Source organism: Triticum aestivum, chromosome 6A, assembly GCF_018294505.1.
Source record: "Triticum aestivum cultivar Chinese Spring chromosome 6A, IWGSC CS RefSeq v2.1, whole genome shotgun sequence".
Lineage (NCBI taxonomy): Eukaryota > Viridiplantae > Streptophyta > Magnoliopsida > Poales > Poaceae > Triticum > Triticum aestivum.
Window position 1 is genome coordinate 557718883 of NC_057809.1, and position 20480 is coordinate 557739362.

General features: G+C 47.9%; 2 protein-coding genes across 2 annotated transcripts; one reads left to right on the top strand and one right to left on the bottom strand.

The window, feature by feature from the left end:
- The first annotated feature begins 10481 nt into the window (after positions 1–10481).
- Positions 10482–13007, top strand: LOC123131018 (galactoside 2-alpha-L-fucosyltransferase). Its single transcript, XM_044550793.1, has 2 exons — positions 10482–10913; positions 11317–13007. The coding sequence occupies exons 1-2, from the start codon at positions 10595–10597 to the stop codon at positions 12786–12788; spliced, it is 1791 nt and encodes a 596-aa protein (XP_044406728.1). The 5' UTR covers positions 10482–10594; the 3' UTR covers positions 12789–13007.
- Positions 13008–13501: 494 nt separating this feature from the next.
- Positions 13502–15127, bottom strand: LOC123131019 (galactoside 2-alpha-L-fucosyltransferase-like). Its single transcript, XM_044550794.1, has one exon. The coding sequence runs from the start codon at positions 15115–15117 to the stop codon at positions 13621–13623; it is 1497 nt and encodes a 498-aa protein (XP_044406729.1). The 5' UTR covers positions 15118–15127; the 3' UTR covers positions 13502–13620.
- Positions 15128–20480: the final 5353 nt, after the last annotated feature.

Consider the following 20480-nt stretch of genomic DNA (forward strand, 5'->3'; position numbering starts at 1 on the left):
TCTTCAATGATCTGCCTCTCTTTGATGTCACCATCATCCACAACTTCATTGACGAGTGGTTTGACACTCCAAACATCAGCTTTGAAGATCTGCAGCTATCTATTGGCCTCAGTGTCGCCTTCCAAGGCGCCATTGCTTCAGAACTTGCTATTGCCCAGCGCATTGTTGAACTGAAGCAGAAGATTGACTATGAAAAGGCTAAGTTCAAGAAGCATATGGCCAAGCTCAGCGTGCAAGAAGTGAAGAACTTCAAGACAATGATGCACGAGCTCAAGGAAGCCTTTGTGAAAAAGCGTGCAGAAGCTCAGGGTTTGCGTGAGCGCATGAAGACTCTGGCTGACAGATGTGTGCAAGGCTATAATGAGGCTGAGAAGCGCAAAGCACTTGGGCGTCCTGGCATCGACCCCAGGATGGCCGCAAAGAAGAAGAAGAAGCCTGCTACGGCTGAATCTGATGCACCAAGGCAAGAAGCAGTTCCGATTGTCTTCCCAACAAGATTGACTGGCTCGAAGCCAAAGAGCCGGTCAACAGCTTCAGAGCTCAAGAAGACAAGAACTGCTGAGGCTGAAGCCAGGAAGAGGAAACACTCTGAAGCCTCTCCTACTGCCCCCACCAAGAAAAAGAGAAAGACCAAGAAAGCTCGGGCTGCTCCCACAGAGCCCTTGATAGTTGAACCCATTTCCATGGTTCATCCTGACGCAGAACATCAATAGACAGTTCATGAGCCTGCTTCCACAGAGGCTCCTGAAGCTGAAGACATTCCAGCAGCTGATCCCATCGCTGCAGAAGATGATGCAGTCCTTCCACAGTTTGAAAACAGCAAACTCATCAGCATTGGTCGTCCACTGATGCCAATCGCCCACAAGAGGAAGAAGACTATGAGGCCCAGCCCACTCCAACTCCACAGGCGTCGTATGCATTCCGCAGGCTTCGCAAAGGTCCAAGGCCTCAAGTCTCTGCTGAAGACATTCCGGCTGCATCAGCCGCAGAAGAAGAAGTACCACAAGATCCCACTCCCCTGCTCCACCAAGAAGCAGTTCTCCAGGAGAACGTGCCTGTGACCGACCCTCCAGCTAGTCAAGTGGAGGATGAAAATCTTGAGGCTGCCACAACCACCAATGAAGCTAATGTGGAGTCCTCCCCAGCAAAAGCTTCAAAAGACAGCGAAGCCACTGATCCCGCCACTTCTGTTCCTGAGTCTGCTGCCGGTCCCCAATTCAACTATCATGTTGAGCACAGGCCTCAGGTCCAGAAGCCAATCCCAAGACTGCCAAGGTTTCCAGGTCCTGCATCAGCACCTGGCTCCTTCAACATCAATGGCTTCAGGGCAGACAACACGTTCTTCAATAGCTCCAGGAACCCCTACTCAAGGGAAAGGATATCATCTGATCAGTTCTGGAGCTATCCTCAGTGAAGCTATTACTCTTTCATTCTTTACAACCAAGGTCGCATCTTCCCACACAAGCGCCTTGATGTTGAAGCTATAGCTGGTCTGCCCTGTCTAGAAGAAGCGTTGGATTGCATCAAGCAAGTGGGTCTGCTGCAGTTTGTTACTGATGAAGAGCATTGGAATGAAGAGCTGCTGCTACAATTCTATGCCACACTTCACATCAAAGGGTATAGCAGAGATCCGAAGACTTGGGTCCTGGAGTGGATGACTGGCAACGTTCATCACGAAGCCAATGCATTTGACATCATTGAGCTCACTGGCTTGCCCACTCCTGGCGATCTCTTCAAGCAAGGCTGTCAGCTGCATGCTGAAGCTATTGGGAGCATCTTTCAGCGGCCAGAACCTGATATGAGTCAAATGCTCAGCATGATGAAGCCATTGCCCCAAGATGCTGCATATCCCACAGAGTTCTTCGTTGAAGACCTTGAGTACCTGCCCAGAACCATCTATCACATCATCAGGCGAACTCTCTGGCCTATCAAAGGGCACTCTCCAAATGCCAAGCTTCAGGGTGCAATGAAGACTTTGGTCTTCTATATACTTCATGGCAAATGCTTCAGGCATTGATCTGTTTGGTTTGAAGTTCTACGCCCCTTGGGTCATGCGGCTGATCAAGCTACACTCCGCCATTTCGTATCAGCCCTCAGCCCGCAACCATCGGATCTTCTTGCCTGACGTGGACATGTCTACTGAAGCCATATATTCTGAGCCTGCCAAGCAACCTCTAAGTCTTTAGAATGCAGAACATCAGAGTTTTACTCAGAACGTTGAAGGCGTTAAAGCAGTTTCTCGGGTGTATCCTTTGGCTGGCACTACACGTGCACCGCACCCTGCTTCAACTAAAGCCACTGACAGTGCCACTGCTCCAAGACCCAAGAAGCGCACTCGTGTTCTCAACGACCGAGAGCTTCTTGTGGCTCTACATCAGAAACAAGATAGGCATCATGACTGGCTGAAGCGTCAGATGAAAAGCCTCTTGGTGGATGTGAATCGCACTCAAAATCTTGCCACCAAGAATGCTTTCGTTGCCCATGAAACCTGTCGCCGCGCATGGAAAGGGCTAACGATGATGATGTCTGAAGCTGATCTTCAAGAGGATGGCTTCACTGAGAGATTCAAGTTTGACTCCACACCTCCTCGAAGGGCTGTGCTGCTAGGAACTCCATCCCTTGAAGACTCTGAGTTCTCTTCCTCTGCTGCCACAGTGACTGCCAGAATTATTAAGGAAGAAGACGATGCTACTTCATCGCCACCTCCTTCGGCACCTCCAAGCTCTTCTGCACCGCCAAACAACACCAACAACCCTGCTACTTCACCTACTCCTCATAGGAACGAGTAGAGGCTCTATGTCTTCAAACCTTTTTGGTCATTACTGACAAAAGGGGGAGAAGCATATGAGATTGATAGTCTTCAAGCGGGTCCATATGGTCGGGTGCTTTATATTTTGCTTCGTGCTTACAACTCTCGTTTTTGCTACATTTGGTTCTTATGAGTTGTAACACTTAAACAAGATGGTCGTCTGCTACTTATTTGCCACCTTGTTTTGCGAAGATAAATTCCACATGTGCGACGATAAATTCCACACTTAGCTCATTCTGCAGACGTCCATTTTCCATTATGCATGTCATTATCTTCATATACTTTCACATGCATAGTGGATTGTCATCATAAGTTGAAGTGGATCTCCGCAAGTACAACCTTCCATGTGCATTTGCATTTCAAAAGCAAATTAACTCATATGCACATCTTCAGGGGGAGCCCTTGCAACTTATGAAGACAATTCCTTATTCTTTACAATTTCACAGATTATATTCCCCGTTGAAAACTTCAACTAGTTTGTCATCAATCACCAAAAAGAGGGAGATTGTAAGTGCATCTAGTGCCACCCCCAGTTGGTTTTGGAGTATTGACGACAAACCTAGTTGAGGGACTAATGTGTTTGTGAGAATTGCAGGATAACACAGGTAGAAGTCCCTCATTGATTCGGTTTTACTACCAGAGATGACCCCTAAAACTTTATGAAGACATTGAAGTCAAAGGTGGTATATGAAGATATTCACATTGAAGACTATGACAAGAGAAGACATGATATGAAGCCTATGGAGCTCGAAGACTTTGATCTTTCGTAGTTCTTTTTCTTTTGTGTTGAGTCATAGGAACCACCGTACTGTTAAGTGGGGTCCAAGAGAACCAGTCAGAATGACTGAAGTGATGCCTAAACCAAAAACCTATGTCTTCGAGTGAAGACTATGAGAGCGAATCTTGTCCAGAGTCGGACAAGTCAGCTTTGCTTGTAGCCCAAGTAAAGTTGCCGTGTGAGTTTGAAATCTGACCGTTGGAACACGTGTCAGTTCCTTAGTGACCCAGGGTCATTTCAGACAAATCAGGTCGGGTTGCCAAGTGGCTATAAATAGCCCACCCCCTACAACCATAAACGGTTGGCTGCTCAGATTGAAAGTACGGCTTTTGTCGTTTGAGAGCAACCCACCTCGAAGCCTTTGAGAGAGAATTCCTTGTGAGGATAAAGCCCTAACCACCCAGAGCCAGAGAGAATTGGGCATCACTTTAGTCTTCTTGTCTGTGTGATCTGAAGACTTATTACACTTGAGGACTGTGCATCCTCCAGACGGTTAGGCGTCGCGTTCTGAGCATCCAAGAGACATTGTGGATTGCCGGTGAACAAAGTCTGTGAAGGTTTGGGAGTCTACCTTGAAGACTTACCAGAGTGATTGGGCGAGGTTTATGTGACCTTAGCTCAAGGAGAATACGGTGAGGACTGGGTGTCCTGAGCTGCGTGTTCAGGACTGGGTGTCCGGGACTGTGTGTCCTAAGGTTTAAATACCTAGCCGCTCCAACCAGACATACAGTTGTCACAGCAACTGGAGCTGGTTCAACAAATCATTGTCTTCAACGAGTCACTGGTTTCATCTTCACTTCACTTTACTTACTGTTACTCCTTGTGAAGTCATTGTATGTTTGCTCTATCATTTGTCTTCACTGAGTGACTGCGTGTTCTGTTTGGCTTCACAATATCTTCCTACCTGATTGTTACTACCTAGCTGTTATTAGTCTTTGTGCTTTCACTTCATTGAATACTTGACTATGGTTTGCCTAGTGTAGCCTACCTTCCGCTGCATGGTAATAGGTTTAATTTTATCGTTTGTCTTCAAAACTCCCATGTTCTGAAGACCTTCATAAAAATCGCCTATTCAGCCCCCCTCTAGTCGATATAACGCACTTTCAGCGGCGCTGCCGCTTGGCGTGCTCCGCACGATCTTGCGCCGTGTTCAGACGAGGCGGCGGTGCGACGTCGAGCGCCTGCTGGAGCGTGTACACATCTTGGAAGTTCATCTGGCCGCGCGGCCGGCCTAGGCGCCACGCCGCCGTGTCGTACGCGCGGGCGGCCTCGCGCGCCGTCCTGTAGGTGCCGAGGCCGAGCCGGAGATCGCCGGAGCGTATCTCCGAGTAGTAGCCGCCGTTGGAGCGCAGGCGGACGCCGCGGTAGCCGGACGCTCCTCGGCGGCGCGGCGGCATGGCGGCGCGTTGGTGGCGGGGCGCTGGAGCGGTGGAGGCGCGTCGGTGGTGGGGCGCTGGATCGGCGCGTGGCAGAGAGGGAGAGGAAGAAAAGAAGAGGAGGCGTGGAGAAGGCGCGTGGCGTGCGCCACACTTTATAGGCGCGCCAGAAGCGGTGCGTAAAAAATGGCGCGCGAGCTGGCGCCTTTCCGCCGCCGCTGGAGCGCGGCAAAACGCCCCGCGCGCGCTAAAAGCTTGGTTTACCGTGCGCGCGTCGTTTGGCGCGGCCGTTGAAGATGCTCTAAAGAAACACACTACTAACCCTGCTTATAAAAAATTTATTCCCTTTGTCCCAAAATAAGTGTTGCTAATTTAATACTACAAAGTTATACTTAATTAAGCCCAAAGTGGTTTAATCAATGACACTTATTTTGAGATGGAGGGAGTATGATGATCGTTATTTAAGAAAAAAATGAGCATGATGATCGATGCATTTGCACGGCTTGATTTGTTTTTTTAAAAGAATAATTACCTTCAACCTCTGCATCAATCAATGCACACAACCATCTTTATTATTAATAGGATACCATTGGTGGTAATGCCCTCAAAATAATAAGCCACTATTGTGTGGGCCCTAGCAGCCTGAACCGACATAAATTAGTGGTGCCTTACATACTCCCGCCTTTTCGAACTATAAGATGTTCTAAATTTTATTTTGAATATATGCATATAGATAGATTTTAGTGTGTTCGTTCACCCATGTCAATCTGTATATACACTATTAGCGAAAAGGCTATACATAGAATTTTACCAGTAGCGCTGTACAAAATCAAGCGCTGTTGCTACTTAGTAGCAGCTAGCAGCGCGCGTAAATAAACCGCGCTGTTGCTATGACTTTAGCAGTAGCGCGTACTAGCGAAAAACGCTGCTACTACGTTTGAACTGGGCGCACATGGCTAGCCCAACCTAGCAGTAGCGTGTATAATGGCCCATCACTACTGCTAATCTCCTTAGCTGCAGCGCGCTTACGTGTAAAGCGCTGCTGCTAACGGAAATAAAATAAAGTGAAAAACAAGTAGAAAAGTAAATGAAAATGAAAAAAAGGGAAAAAGGAGAAAGGGAAAAATAAAATGTAAAGAAAAATAAAAGAAAAACGGGAAAAAGGAGAAAGGAATAGCAGTAGCGGGTTCTGCAGAAAATCGCTATAGCTGCAGCGTGTATTCCAGAACGCGCTGTAGCTAACGTAGCAGTAGCGCCCTTTCTGGAACGCGCTACTGGTACTTCTGACTTAACCACGCGGTTCGTCCTTTCCCACGGCCACTTCATCCCCCAAATCAACTTGACTCTCGCCGCCGCCGTCGCCCCTCGGCCGCCGCACGCTCTCCCCACGCCGCCCCCGACCCCAGATTCAACACCGGCCCCGCCCCGACCTCAACGCCGCCCGGGACGCCGCCCCCGATCCCGACCTCAACGCCGCCCCGGACGCCGCCCCCGCCCCCCGACCTCAACGTCGCCCCGGAGCCCCGACCACGACCTCGACGCCGCCTGCCCCTCCCTCATTGCAGGCACCCGAGGTGAGCACGCCTGCTCCTCCTTCTCCCCTACCTTTGCCTAGGGTTTCTACCTCCATCAAATTAGTTAGGGTGGAAACGAATCGGATGCGGGTGCGGCTCAAATGAGTTAGGGTTCATGTAAGGGTGGAAACGAATCAAATTTCTAAGATGAATCATCAAACGAGTAAAATTTGACCACTTATTTCACTTTATAGTTGGATAATTGGAATATCCGCTACCACTTTCCACCCCTATAGGTTCATCAAATTAGATGGTAATTAGGGCAGTAGTTCTTAGGTACTAATTAGTTAGTAAGAACTAGGTACTAATTAGGTACTAGAATATTTTTATTTATAGTAAGTTTATTTTTAGTAAGAACTAGTTGAATTAATAGAACTAGTTAGTAAGAACTTGTTGCTATTTTTTAGTTAAAGCAATTTCCCCGCATCGACGTGGACGATGCCTATCCCGCATCCTCGTCGTCGAGTTGGCAGAGGACGACACCTGCTTGACCAGATGGGCTATGTCCGGGACTGGGCTCCGCCGGGGTGGTACTGGGAGGCGCTACCTATCGGGGGGCGCAGGTTGGTGAGGAGCCAGCCTGTCGTTGACCCGAACCTTTTCTGGTGGCGGTCGCGTGGGCCATTGACGGTCCAGAGGCTCGAGGACTCCACGGAGGTGGTGCGTCACCGTGTCAGTGAGGAGGACGCGCACGTCCATCGCTACTTGTTTGCGTTGGAGCACAGGTTCTCCAATACCTGGCAGGTTCTCCAGGGATCTCACTGGAGCTATGATCCCGTGATGGTTCCTTCTCTGTGGGTGTCCACCGCCCGCGCCGATACCCGTCGTGTGCTAGGGTTTTAATTGTACTAGTGATGTTATATGTATGACACTATTCAGGATGTATTAGTGATAATATTCAATGATGTACGGACGCATGAGATGATTTACTTTTGCTTATTGAATGCATGCTAATTTGAGTCTTATAAGATATTTTGAAATGTATATCTTGTGTTGCTCAATATCCAAGTGGCCGGTCATGTTTGCAGGTTACACCTCCGAGTGGCCTATGTTTTGCCGGAGTGTTGATTCATTTCCGTTCCGGCAAATTTCAGGCGCTCGATATATCCTATTTTAGCAAAGGTCATGCCGGATTTTTCCGTGAATTTTGGCATGACTTTTGCTAGAATATGTAGGAAATATCGAGTGCCCCGGATTTGTGTGTTGAGTATCCTGGTAGTTGTCTTCTATCGATTTTCAATTAATGTTTTAACTATGAACATAGGAAATGTCTGACGACAAAAAGGATTTTGGTATTTGCAAATACTGCGAAGACGAGCGCGACCTGTGCGACGGAATCTTCCTAGATGATGATAGGCGCTTCAGCATCAAGCTAGACGAGAATTTCGAAGTGGATACAGTAAGTCACAACGACAAGTTTTTTTTCGTAATTAAGCATGACATCTGCTTCATTTGCTTCAACTTATTTTTTTACTATTCTACTAGCGTATCCCCTGCCATGCAAGAGTTTTTGTATTGGATAAGATAGGTTTCAGTCATACTATAGAGGTAAAGAAAGTTTATTTGAAGACTGAGCATGGTTATATTTTCCATGCAAAATTATACAATTCAGACGACTACACCTATTTTGGATGCAAAACATGGCGAGCACTATGCAAGACTTATGCATTTCAGCCTGATATGGTTATCACCTTTGATATTCGTCCGGAAGATGATATTGAAGGTAATACCGACATCTGGGTCGATGTGCATACGCCTCCAGTTACACCAAAATGTAAGTTTCTCAACCATATTTATGTCTTTGATATTGTTTATTCAAAAATAGTTGACAACTAATTTGTATTGTCAGCTTATTTCGGTGCAAGCAAACATGTCCAGCGCTTGGTAGACAGGACCTACTACTATCTCGGGGCTGAACTAAACTGCGAGGATCTAAGTCATTATGTTTCATGGCTTGAAGATCTTGATACCGTCAAGACAAATTTTCTTCCTGGACTTAGAAATCTTAGTACTGAAAACATGCGACCAATAGTGTTCGTCATGAACTACGGTCACATCTATTTAGGAAGGATGGTAACATTTTTACTATTTATCCTCAGTGCATCTTTTCCATACATTATTTGTGAAGCTAAACTTCATTGCTAAGTATGTGACCATACGATGTTCTTCAACAGGGACTCCCGATGAATGTTGTGCCTTATGAGATCGAGACTAAAGGTACCATGAGTATTATTAGCTTACGGCCAAGATATCCTACATGTTACTTTAGTGCATTCAAGATCAGCGATGAATGCTTAATAGTGCAAGACTGGACCAGATATGTGATGGGGGAACGCAGACAAGTACTAGGGGGCAGCAAACAGATGTGCTACCCAAAATTAGGAGACAGGTTTATCTGCATGCTCCAACTTGATCAAGGAGGAGAGCTACACATATTTTATGTTGTTTTACCTAAGAGAGAGAAGCAGGAGTGATTAGTTAGAAATGAGTTTGAGGATGATGATGTGCTACACTATTACTATAATGATAAAATAGCTAGTGTTGGTGGTAATGACCGATGATTATTATTAGCTAGTGTTAGTGGTGATTAAATAAATATTGTTGGTGCTAATGATTATGATGATGATTAAATAGCTTGTGCTGGCGGATTAGATTCAAGTGGAGGCAACATGTGGTGCACATCGAAAGTACTACTAGTCCAAACTAGATCAAGTATTAGTAGTATACTTTTGACATGCACCACATATTGCCTCCACTTGAACCTAATCCACCTTCATTTGACACACTGTTATGGACATAATGATGTAAACCTGATAACTGGTATTGTACCAATATTTGTACGATGACGCATAAATACACTAAAAATAAAAAAACAAAAAACAATACTAGTAGCGATGGAAAGAAAACACGCTGCAAGTAGTTACATTAGCAGCAGCGTGGGAGTGAACAAGCGTTGCAGCTATTTGTCCTAGCAGTAGCGCGTGCGGCACGCGTTACTGCTAAGCAATAGCTGTAGCGCCTTATTAGTAACGCGCCTACCCGCGCTACTAGTGAGCACAAAACCAGCGCTACTACTAGGGTTTTTTCTAGTAGTGGTAGTTTATTTTAAAATATCCAAAATGTCTTATAATTTGGACCAGAGGTGTTATAGATATTAGATAGGATACATAGGCGATAAACACATGCGTTATAAGCTTCTCTGACATTGTCCATTTGAATCCTACATGATTTGTGTATTTGATTGCTTCACAGAAAAGTAATTTTCCGTTGAGATTGGATTGGAGTGGTTGCTAAATTTTTTTGGAACGTGGAACAAATTATTCAAATCCTACGAATTAAATGACCACTTAGGGAATTTTCTAAGATCTTCTCAAAAAAAAGAGAGCGGAGTTTCTAATAATTCTAATCCTCCGAAATTTCTATAAAAAATCTGTGAATCAAAAGAGGCCCTGAACTCCCGTGGGTTAGTGGGATACACCCTCCGTTTTTAAATGATAGACTCATTGTAAAGTGTAGATTCACTCATTTTGCTTCGTATGTAGTTTGCATTGGAATCTTTAAAAAATATATTTAGAAATGGAGGGAGTAGTAGTACTAAACAACTCTATTTTTTTTTAAAAAAACTCTGTTTTTATAACCATGCGCAAGTGGGGCAAAAGATAAGCTTCGTTTCAGTTGGTTTAGCATCAGCACTCGGCTCGTGATTCGCTGCTGTGGCTCTGCGTAATCACATTTGACGATGAACCGTGGACTCGCGGGTGCGATCCAAAAAGCATGCACGCAAGTGCCAGTACGATCCTACATTATTCTACGGTGTGATTAATTGCTCCTGTCCTGTTTTCAGTAGCGGCGGTGCAGGACAGGCCGTAGACCGTAGTAGCTCTTAAGATTTGACAAATCCAATGCGTTATCGATCGACTAAAACAAATCCGCGAGAAATGCGCAGCGCCTAATCCCGTGCAGACCCCGCCGCAGTTTCTGCTTAGATAGATAGATAGATAGACGTCTCTGCTTAGCTTCAGTTGGTCGGCCGGGGCACACCGGGCGCGCGTCGGCGATGCAGCAGCGCAAGGCGCCCAAGGCGTGCGCGGAGGGCGCCACGGAGCAGGAGGCGTCGCCGGCGGCCGTGCTGCCGAGGACCGCCACGGCGCGCGACTTGCTGGAGGCGGAGGAGGCGGAGGACCAGTGCTCCATGACGCCGCGGAAGAAGAATAAGAGGAGGCAGGCGGGCGCCGGTGAGAGGCGGTGCAGGCCGGTGGTCAACCTGTTGCTCGTCGCCTTCGTCGTGGCCGTGCTGCTGGCCGTCGTCCTTCTTGTCGACGGCGGCCGCGCTCCCGCGGTCTGGATCGCCGCTGCCGGAGCCCAGCTGCGTCGAGGTAACCATTAACCAAAGCTTAGTTTTCGCACACAGTATCATACATGCATGCTTACAAGTCTCTGTACAATAGTATGTGTTTCGATCGGGGTAGACTGGCAGTTGTAATCTTAGACCATAGATTTGTCCAAGTTTTGCGTTTCTTTCCAGTCTGCCGCAGGCTACATATGCGCAGCACCGGCAGCTGTAATAGCAGCATCGTGCAGACTGCAGACAGGGGTCACTGCTTACCGAACTGAAAGTTAGCCATATTGCTTGCACTGTTGCACATAAGAGCATCTCCAAACCCCAGTCCACTGTTGCTTCAGTGTAGAGGCAGTGGTGTGCCAACTGACGCTAGCACTGTTCGTGCCCGATGAAGTTGACTCTGACGAGCTAAACTTTCTCTTTTCACGTGCATGCAGGTTCCGGTCACGCCTGGTTGCCGTACGCGAGGAACGCGCCGGACAAACTCCTCGGCGGCCTCCTGGCCGACGGGGTCGACGAGAAGACATGCCGCAGCAGGCACGAGTCCTCCGCGTACCGGCGGAGCACGCCGCGGCGGCCTTCCCCGCACCTCGTCTCGAGGCTGCGACGGCACGAGGAGCTCCAGCGGCGGTGCGGCCCCGGCAGCGACGCGTACGGCCGCGCCGTCCAGCAGCTGAGCGCCGGCAGGAGCGCCGTCGACGCCGAGTGCAAGTACGTCGTCTCCGTCTGCAACCGCGGCCTCGGCAACCGCATCCTCGCCGCCGCGTCCGCGTTCCTCTACGCGCTGCTCACCGACCGCGTCCTCCTCGTCGACCGGGGCAACGGCATGGGCGAGCTCTTCTGCGAGCCCTTCCCCGGCGCGACGTGGCTGCTGCCCCCGGACTTCCCGGTGGCGGGCCTCGCCAACATCACCGTCGACGCCGCCGAGACCTACGGCAACATGCTCAAGAACAAGGTGCTCACGACGGACTCGACTCACTCGACGCCGATGCAGGTGCCGGCGTTGGCGTACGCCTACCTTGAGCACGACTACGGCGACGGCGACAAGAGGTTCTTCTGCGACGACGACCAGCGCCTCATGTCCAACATCCAGTGGCTGGTGGCGAGGATGGACACGTACAGCGTGCCGGGGCTGTTCCAGGTCCCGTCCTTCGCGGAGGAGCTCGCCGCGCTCTTCCCGGAGCGCGACGCCGTGTTCCACCACCTCGGCCGGTACCTCTTCCACCCGGCCGACCACGTCTGGGGCCTCGTCTCGCGGTACTACCGCGCCTACCTCGCGCGTGCGGAACAGCTCGTCGGCATCCAGCTACGCGTCTTCGACAGCGAGCAGGGCAAGTCGCCGCACATCCTGCGGCAGATCACGTCGTGCGTGTGGAAGGAGAAGCTGCTCCCGGAGCTCCTCGCCGCCGGCGAGCCGGCCGTCACGCCGGCGCCCGGGGGCGTGTCCAGGACCGTCCTGATCGCCTCGCTCAGGCCGTGGTTCTACGAGCGCATCAAGAGCATGTACTGGGAGCAGCCGACGGCGAGCGGCGAGGACGTGGGCGTGCACCAGCCGAGCCACGAGGAGTACCAGCAGTTCGGCCGGAGGTCGCACGACACCAAGGCGTGGGCCGAGATGTACCTGCTCAGCCTCTGCGACGTGCTCGTCACCTCCGGCTGGTCCACCTTCGGGTACGTCGCGCAGGGGCTCGCCGGCGTCACGCCGTGGGTCATGTACCGCCCGCTCAACGTCAGCGAGACGCCCGACCCGCCCTGCGCCCGGGACGTGTCCATGGAGCCCTGCTTCCACACGCCGCCCATGTACGACTGCAAGCTCAAACACACGGCGGACACGGCGAGGTCGGTGCCGCATCTCCGCCGCTGCCAGGACGTGAGATGGGGCCTAAAGCTTGTTGTTGACCCCAAGTAGTAGTACCTAGTAGGCACTAGTTACACGTACGGTTTTAGACCCCAAACTCGATCACAAGTAAAATTCTGCTAGTAGAATTTTAGTACATGGGTTTTGTTTGTCTACTCTTCTTGCGGGTGTATCATGGTTAAAATCACCTCTCCAATCCAGACATGCATGTATCCACATCTTTATTACTCCTATCATATATATGAAAAACGCAATAATATTCATAATATTTCAAAACTGCTTCCTCCGCTCCTAAATACAAGTCTTTTTTTTAATAGATTTTTCAATAAAAACTACACACATATGTAGATAAACATATTTTAGAGTGTACATTCATTCATTTTGCTTTGTATGGAGTCTGTATTGAAATCTCTAAAAAAACTTAGAAACGGAGGGAGTACCAATTAAGATGGCTACAGAGTTGTCTTTCACACCGTGTGTGTTCTACGACGAATGACATGTGAGAGGTGTGCAGGCTGTTTCGGAACCTGTTTTCAGTTGTTTCACTTCAACTCATTCTCACGAGACATGCCCTGATCGAGGGTATTGTTCTCTATGCTGTACATTGCTGTTGAGTTACATGCCCTCGAAAACTCAACAAACACCACCCAATAAGTGCAAAACAATGCCCCGGTAAGTAAGAATGACAGGAAACATGGCAACTATAGTATTTTCCTATTGATGAACCTGTTTATCAACTATCTACAGTTCGGATCAAATGCACGAGATGGAAAAAAAATTACATTTGTGGAACATATTTTCCTGTAAAAAAAGAGAAGCCTACCCTCTATATCTTAGCAAGCAATTGTGTTACCGTGTGAAGAAAAGAAAAGAAAAGTTACAGCTACAACCGAGTTTCATTTACAATCTTGAGACCCCAGCTGACGTCCTCGCAGTGCCTCACGTACGGCACCACCATGCCCAGGTCGGCGTCCCTCTTGGCCTTGCAGTCGAAGTAGGGGGCCTGGTGGAAGCACGGCTCGATGGACATGGCGCGTCCGCATGGCGGCTTCGGCACGACATGGCTCTCGGGCTTGTACAGGTTCTTCTCGGGCTTGTACATGATCCACGGCGTGAGGCCGGCGAGGCCCTGCGCGACGTACCCGAAGGTGGAGTACCCGCTGGTCATGAGCACATCGCTCATGCTGAGCAGGTAGATCTCCGCCAGCGCCTTCATGTTGTGCTTCTTGTTCTTGGACCTCTGGTACTCCTCGTGGCTCGGCTGGTACACTTTGACCCTGGTGCCGTCGACGGTCCGGTGCTCGCTGTACCTTACCCGGATCTGATCACTGTACCAAGAGCTTAAAGAAGTCGCAAGAACAGCAATTGTCCGATTATTCCCAGTGGCTGCTTCATCGGTCAAGCCGATTTCTGGCAGCAACTTTTCACCCTGAGCACAAGAAAGGACCTGCTCTAAAACATGTGGAAATGCCCCATTTCTTTGGAGGATGCCCTCCGTTTCAAGTATTCTGATCTGTATCCCCACTACTTTATCAGCTTTAGCAAGGTACGCCCTGTAGTAAGTTGTCGCCGAATACCAAATATCATTTGTTGGATGAAGAAGATACCGGCCCAAGTGATGGAAAACGGTGTCCTTTTCAGGAAACAGATTGCTCAGTTCATCTTGGAAACTTGGGATAAGAAACAGAGACGGCACAAAGTACATGTCAGTTTGCATGATCAGCCACGGCACACCTTGCAGGAACTGTTGATCATCTTCGCAGTAGAAAAGCTTGTCGTTGGAAGCGCAATCGCCGTCAAGATAGAGGAACACATAGGGAGGCCTATCACTGGCTAGAGACCGATATGTGTTGCCACGGATAACATTATCCTGCAACATGTTGCCGTAGCTCTCTGGACTACGCTCGGTGAACTCATTATAGCTCAGAGGGAAATCTGAAGGAATCAACCATGAAGTTCCAAGGAAAGGCTCGCAGAAAGTACTGGCAATCTGCTTAGAACGGTCCACGAGCAAAACCCTGCCTGTCAGAAGCGCGTAAAGGAACGCTGAAGTCATCTCAAGCATCCGGTTCCCCATCCCGGCATGGATTATCAGGAAGAGATAGTTGCAATCTGATGTGCCGTTGATGCTCTGAGTGGACGTGAGCTGTTTTGCAGCATTGTTGTATGATTTGGTGCCTGGACCACACTTCTTCTGCAGTGCTTCTTGCCTTCTTAATCTTTCTATGAGGTATGGAGAAGGTACTCTTGCTGCATTCCTGTGATAACGTGCAAACTGGTACCTGCTGCGACACGATCTTTCATCAAATCCCTCGACCAGAAGGCCACCCAGAAGTCTGTCATAATCAATTTGTGCCGATGGAGATAAATCATCAGGCATATCATCTCTTATATCTGAAAAAGATAAGATGTTTTCAGTCAGCGCAAGAAAACAATACAAGGAGAGGACCAAATAATAGTATTGGTTAGCTGCTGCATTTTGTAGTTAGAAAAAAACTAATGGTAAATATAAGTTGAATTACATTTGTTGTCATTATTCTCATAGCGGAAACAATCACTTGAATTACTTAGAATCCCTAGAAAGGATTGGGACATGGAAACTGTTAGGGAGCACCGAAAGTTTTTTTTTTGTATCGCTTGAGTAAGCCAGTAACGGAATATTATAACAAAGTGGGTTGTACCCAAACACAATACAAGAGAAGACAGACCGAAAGAATGTCTTTTCAATGAACAATACAAAAAAAATGCAACAAAGACAATTCATAGCAACTTGTGTTAGAAGTATAATTGTGTAGAGATAAGGAGTAGAGATAGAATAGTTTAAATATACTACGACTTGTCTTGTACACCAAGTCTCACCCCACGTTGTACTCATGTATATACCCCGAATAAGGGTCAGATCAATATAACAACATACAACACAAATATTCAGCCATCCTACAATTTTCTACATGGTATTAGAGCGATTAGTCTCACGACGCCGATCCTAGGCCTCTCCACCACTTCCGCAGCGCGCTGCCCCCGGGGAGATTAATCTCCTCTCCTCAGGGGCGCGACACCCGATTTATCAAAGATTAGATCGGTTCTTTAGTTTATGTTAGATCAATTTCGCAATTCCATCCCGTAGATTTTTTGTTAGCTACCAAATAAATCTTGAAGATCGGTGTCAGCTCAGCGTATGTATACGCGGCTACGAAGCACCAGGTCGTCCACCAGGGAAGTTTGGAATCGCAGAAGGGCGATCTTCCGAATCCGGCTACTCGATCTGCATCAACAAAAAGCGTGCGGCCGCACTCCACCAAGCCTCCTCGAGCAGTCTCCATCGTCAAAGGTCCATCCAGCCATGCATAGGTACGCTCGTGCAAAGAAAACTTGCATGCTCACGTATCCATCCAGGAGCCAGCACACGGCCACGCAAACTGATCTCCTACAAGGAGATCTGGAGATGCATGCAACAAGACTAGATGCACTTGATCGAGCCAGACGTCGACGTCGGCAAGACGCCACCGGCTGCACACCGAGCATTACGTCTACACCAGCCGTACGCATCGTCCTGCGAGCTTCGTCGAGCAGGCCAGATTTGTGTGGCTTCTTCGCGGATCAGCGTCGTACGTCGGCGCTTGCACGATCCGGAGCAGGCGTGCCGACCCCAGGCGCTGGAGCAGCCAGCTTCAACCACGCGACGCCGCGGTTCCATCCAGCTCAGGCGCAAAGCGACTTCGATCTGGAACCATCCACGCCACATGCATGGACGTGGGACCCAAAGTGACCAGCAGATTACATGTTCGCATGCAGGTTTCAGCGATGAGAAACTTCAAGCACGCGCCAGCATCAGACTGCATCGAGATGTTACACGACGCACCGTGTCTCCGATCACGGGAGGGCACTACACCAGATAGTCTTCATCGACCCCGAATCACTGCATCGAGCAACATACTTCTTGAGCACCACACGGCTTCGACACTTCCTCGACGCAGAGGGACGCCTTCAAGCGACGCATCACTGTCGACATGCCGCTGCAACCCCATCGCCGACACTTCATCGCCAAGGTCTTCATCAACGTGGTCTTCATCAACATCTTCGTCAACACACCGCCGCCACCTCGTTCACAAGATGGACACCTAGCGTCCTCTGACAGACTTTTTTGCAAGACGCGCCCCCGACGACGGCAATGACCGCGTCACGACGACGGCATCGACCGCGTCCTTCACGACGGCACGACTGCATCGACACGACGTCACTTCAGTGACGACCCTACTTGGCCATACGGTTCTGGCAAAACCGATGTGTGCTCGATGGGCTTCCGCCGGTCTTGGCAAAACCGGTGGACTCATCGCCGACGACACCCTCTGACATCCGCAAGGTGCATCCTCTACGTCTGCAGCTCCATCGTAGCGCATTTTTTTTGCGCCCCTAGCTTTGTGCGGTTCCATCATCTACGATGACTACACCATCGACCACGACTACCTCGACCATGACTACATCACCATGATCGGCTACCTCAACATCAGCATATATGGCTACGTCTACAGCTACTCATCGGCAACAACTCCAGTCACCAGCGTCCGCGTCGTCACCAACATCCACGCCACTCCCGCTGTGACTGCGGGAGGGAATAGAGGAGAGACAAGGAAGACACTGGAAGGGAATGCAGTCACCGCCCTAGGTGCTGACGCAATAATGAAGGCGAAGCAGAGAAGACGATGGAAGCGCAAGACTTTACATTCAGTCGCAATCGTCCGCTTCACTCCCGCTACGACTGAGGGGAAATGTTAGAAGTATAATTGTGTAGAGATAAGGAGTAGAGATAGAATAGTTTAAATATACTACGACTTGTCTTGTACACCAAGTCTCACCCCACGTTGTATTCCTATATATACCCGGAATAAGGGTCAGATCAATATAACAATATACAACACAAATATTCAGCCATCCTACAATTTTCTACAACTTGAAGCAACTTTTGTTTTAAGAATCAGTATTTTGGAAGTTGGCTGGTTGCTTGTTCTTTTCCTCGTTACAGTTACTTGCAAGTTGCAAGAGATCATGCACCTCATTTGGAGTACAATTGGGCTGCCCTTTGTGCAATTCAATGGACATGATGAGAAGAAGCAGTTCTTTGCTGCCTCCTCATGCAGTGGGGAAGGTATTAACTGGGTACAATCTAGAATAATTAACTGGACATGGACCTCTAGTTGCCCCCGGTTTTGTTCAGTGGCAGCGTATATATATATATTATGTCGTCACATTCACGTACAGCATATTGTTTCAAATGCCTAGTTGAACATTTGAATCAACGTGTGTTGTCATGTGTACAAATTTCTTCAACTTTCCTATGCGTGTTGTCATAACATATGCTACAAATATAAAGTGGTATACCCAACGTATTGATTCCTTTTATGACAAATATTTAATCACAAAAGATATTGATTCCTTTTATGACAAATATTTAATCACAAAAGATATTATTCTTGAAAAAAATATCCCTTCTAACATTTGGATCAAAACAATTCACAGATCAAAGCATTTTAGTAGAGTCTTAAAAAGTATCATTATTTATACCAAACTAAACACTTTTCTTTACAAAAAGGGCGTTATCACCCTTTCCATTAATTTTTCAACAGAAATAACATTATACTAAGACAAACTAGTATATTTTATTGGTTCGATATGTCCCTTCCAACATTCATGTACAAGACTATCTTACCCACCGATTGTTATGACGAAAACTAACTCGAATTATCTCTCAAGGTGAGGACGACGGATATTTTTGTGAATGTTTGATTAGATATGTATCGAGAACTTGAACCACACCATATTCCTCATCTTACTTTATTTTTCATCATCTCCTTGAGAAAGCAGCGTGGCATGAAAAGATACTCTCTAGTGGCATTCATCATTGATGCAAACAAAAGTAACTAGCAGCTTAGCACCATTAACACATAAGCTAACTATAGAGAGGTCCAGCAAGAACAATCGGTGCACGTATCACCTTTCCTTCTTTTCGCGAGAAAGCATATCATTCATGCCCAACATCTACCGCAATTCGCCCGGCAAAAAAACACACATACCAAAATTGCAGCTTCGATGCGGCCAATTCGCCCATGCTATATTGTATCAGTTTTTTTTTTAATAAAGGGGTTCCCCCGGCTATGAAACCAAGCAACAGAGTTCAAAGCTCCCAGGCATAACCAAAGGTAGCCCGACAGACAAACATCCAACCAAACGGCTGTTATAAAGACATACTAGAACAACTCCAACTAACCCTGAGAATATTGTATCATGTATCAATGATACTCTAAATAGATAGCCCTATTTTCGGCGATAATTTGATAACTCAGTTTAGCTGATCTTAATGCTTCGATCGGCGATAATAATACAAGACCACACAAACTGGATTACAAAACACAAACCAACTGAATATGCTAGAACATTATGACAGCAAACTTTTGCTTCCCCATTACCTGCTGATAGGTCGCACCAGTGCAAAAAGTAATTAAGTAGGTGACTGCAGATCGATGCATACTAGCTCGGACATAAATCTTGTAAAATCGTAGCTGTACATTTACTTGGGTGAACAGCTTGTCTCGTCTAAATAGCGAACAGAGATGGCAAGAACGTGTGAAGTTGCAGCACAGAGAAGAATTCAATAGTAGGAGTACGTACAGTATTAGATACCAGCCCACTAATGAAATCAACATGCGTGTGAAGTAGCAGCAGAGAAAGTTGATTGGGTAAGAAATTTAAGATCTAACAAGAGTGGGGGAAATTACGATAGAGGAAAGGGGATCGAGGGCCTGGTTGAGGGAACGAGGGGGGGCTCCGGCTGGTGACCTTTCAGTGTGATTCACTTGAGAGGGGAGGAAGAGAGGTGGAGCATCGCTGGTGCCGGGTGGTGCAGTGCAGGTCAACGCCATCGATAGATGCAGATCGGGTGACGAGAGAAATAAGGAAAGAGACGAGGAGGAAGGGTCGCGGGCTGAACTAGTTTGTGTTCTGGTTGCTGGCGCGTGCCGTTTTTCTTGAATCGTTTGTTGGAGCGGGGGGTGCACGCAATATTTTATAGCAGCTGCTGAAGCCAGCGCCCTGCCGCAAGCCAAAAACCGCTATTTCCGCGCGCAAAAAACTATTTTAGCGCACCGCTCGTTGCATGTCTGTTGAAGATGCTTTAAGTTTGATGGGGCAAGCCAAAATTGGTCCTCATCCAAATAATAGCCAAAAGTTGAGGGCATGACCAATTTATTGGTATGGCCAGTTTTGGTGGCCATCCAAACGGCCCCTAAAACTACGCGAAATGTTTGTTTAGCACGGACACTTTGTGTTATCCAGTGTGGCACTGGCATCAAACATTCATGGACTGATCTAAATGTGTGAATTCCATCAACCGATAAGAAAGCTGGTGACTCTTTGAGAGCATCTCCAACACTGACCCGAAGTTTTGCTCTGTTACCCGTCCATGGATAGTGAGGGACCAGTCCGCGAACACGGATGCGGGAGTAAGTGTTGGAAATATGCCCTATAAGCAATAATAAAAGTATTATTATTATATTTCTTTGTTCATGATAATAGTCTTTTATTCATGGTATAACTGTATTATCCGGAAATCGTAATACACGTGTGAATAAATAGACCACAATATGTCCCTAGTGAGCCTCTAGTTGACTAGCTCGTTGTGATCAACAGATAGTCATGGTTTCCTGGCTATGGACATTGGATGTCGTTGATAACGGGATCACATCATTA

Bases quoted from the DNA above. Each gene is read 5' to 3' on its own strand.
- LOC123131018 (XM_044550793.1), top strand. From the start codon at position 10,595: ATGCAGCAGCGCAAGGCGCCCAAGGCGTGCGCGGAGGGCGCCACGGAG. The intron at 10,914-11,316 runs GTAACCATTAAC...ACGTGCATGCAG, and splicing joins CGGAGCCCAGCTGCGTCGAG to GTTCCGGTCACGCCTGGTTG.
- LOC123131019 (XM_044550794.1), bottom strand. From the start codon at position 15,117: ATGCCTGATGATTTATCTCCATCGGCACAAATTGATTATGACAGACTT.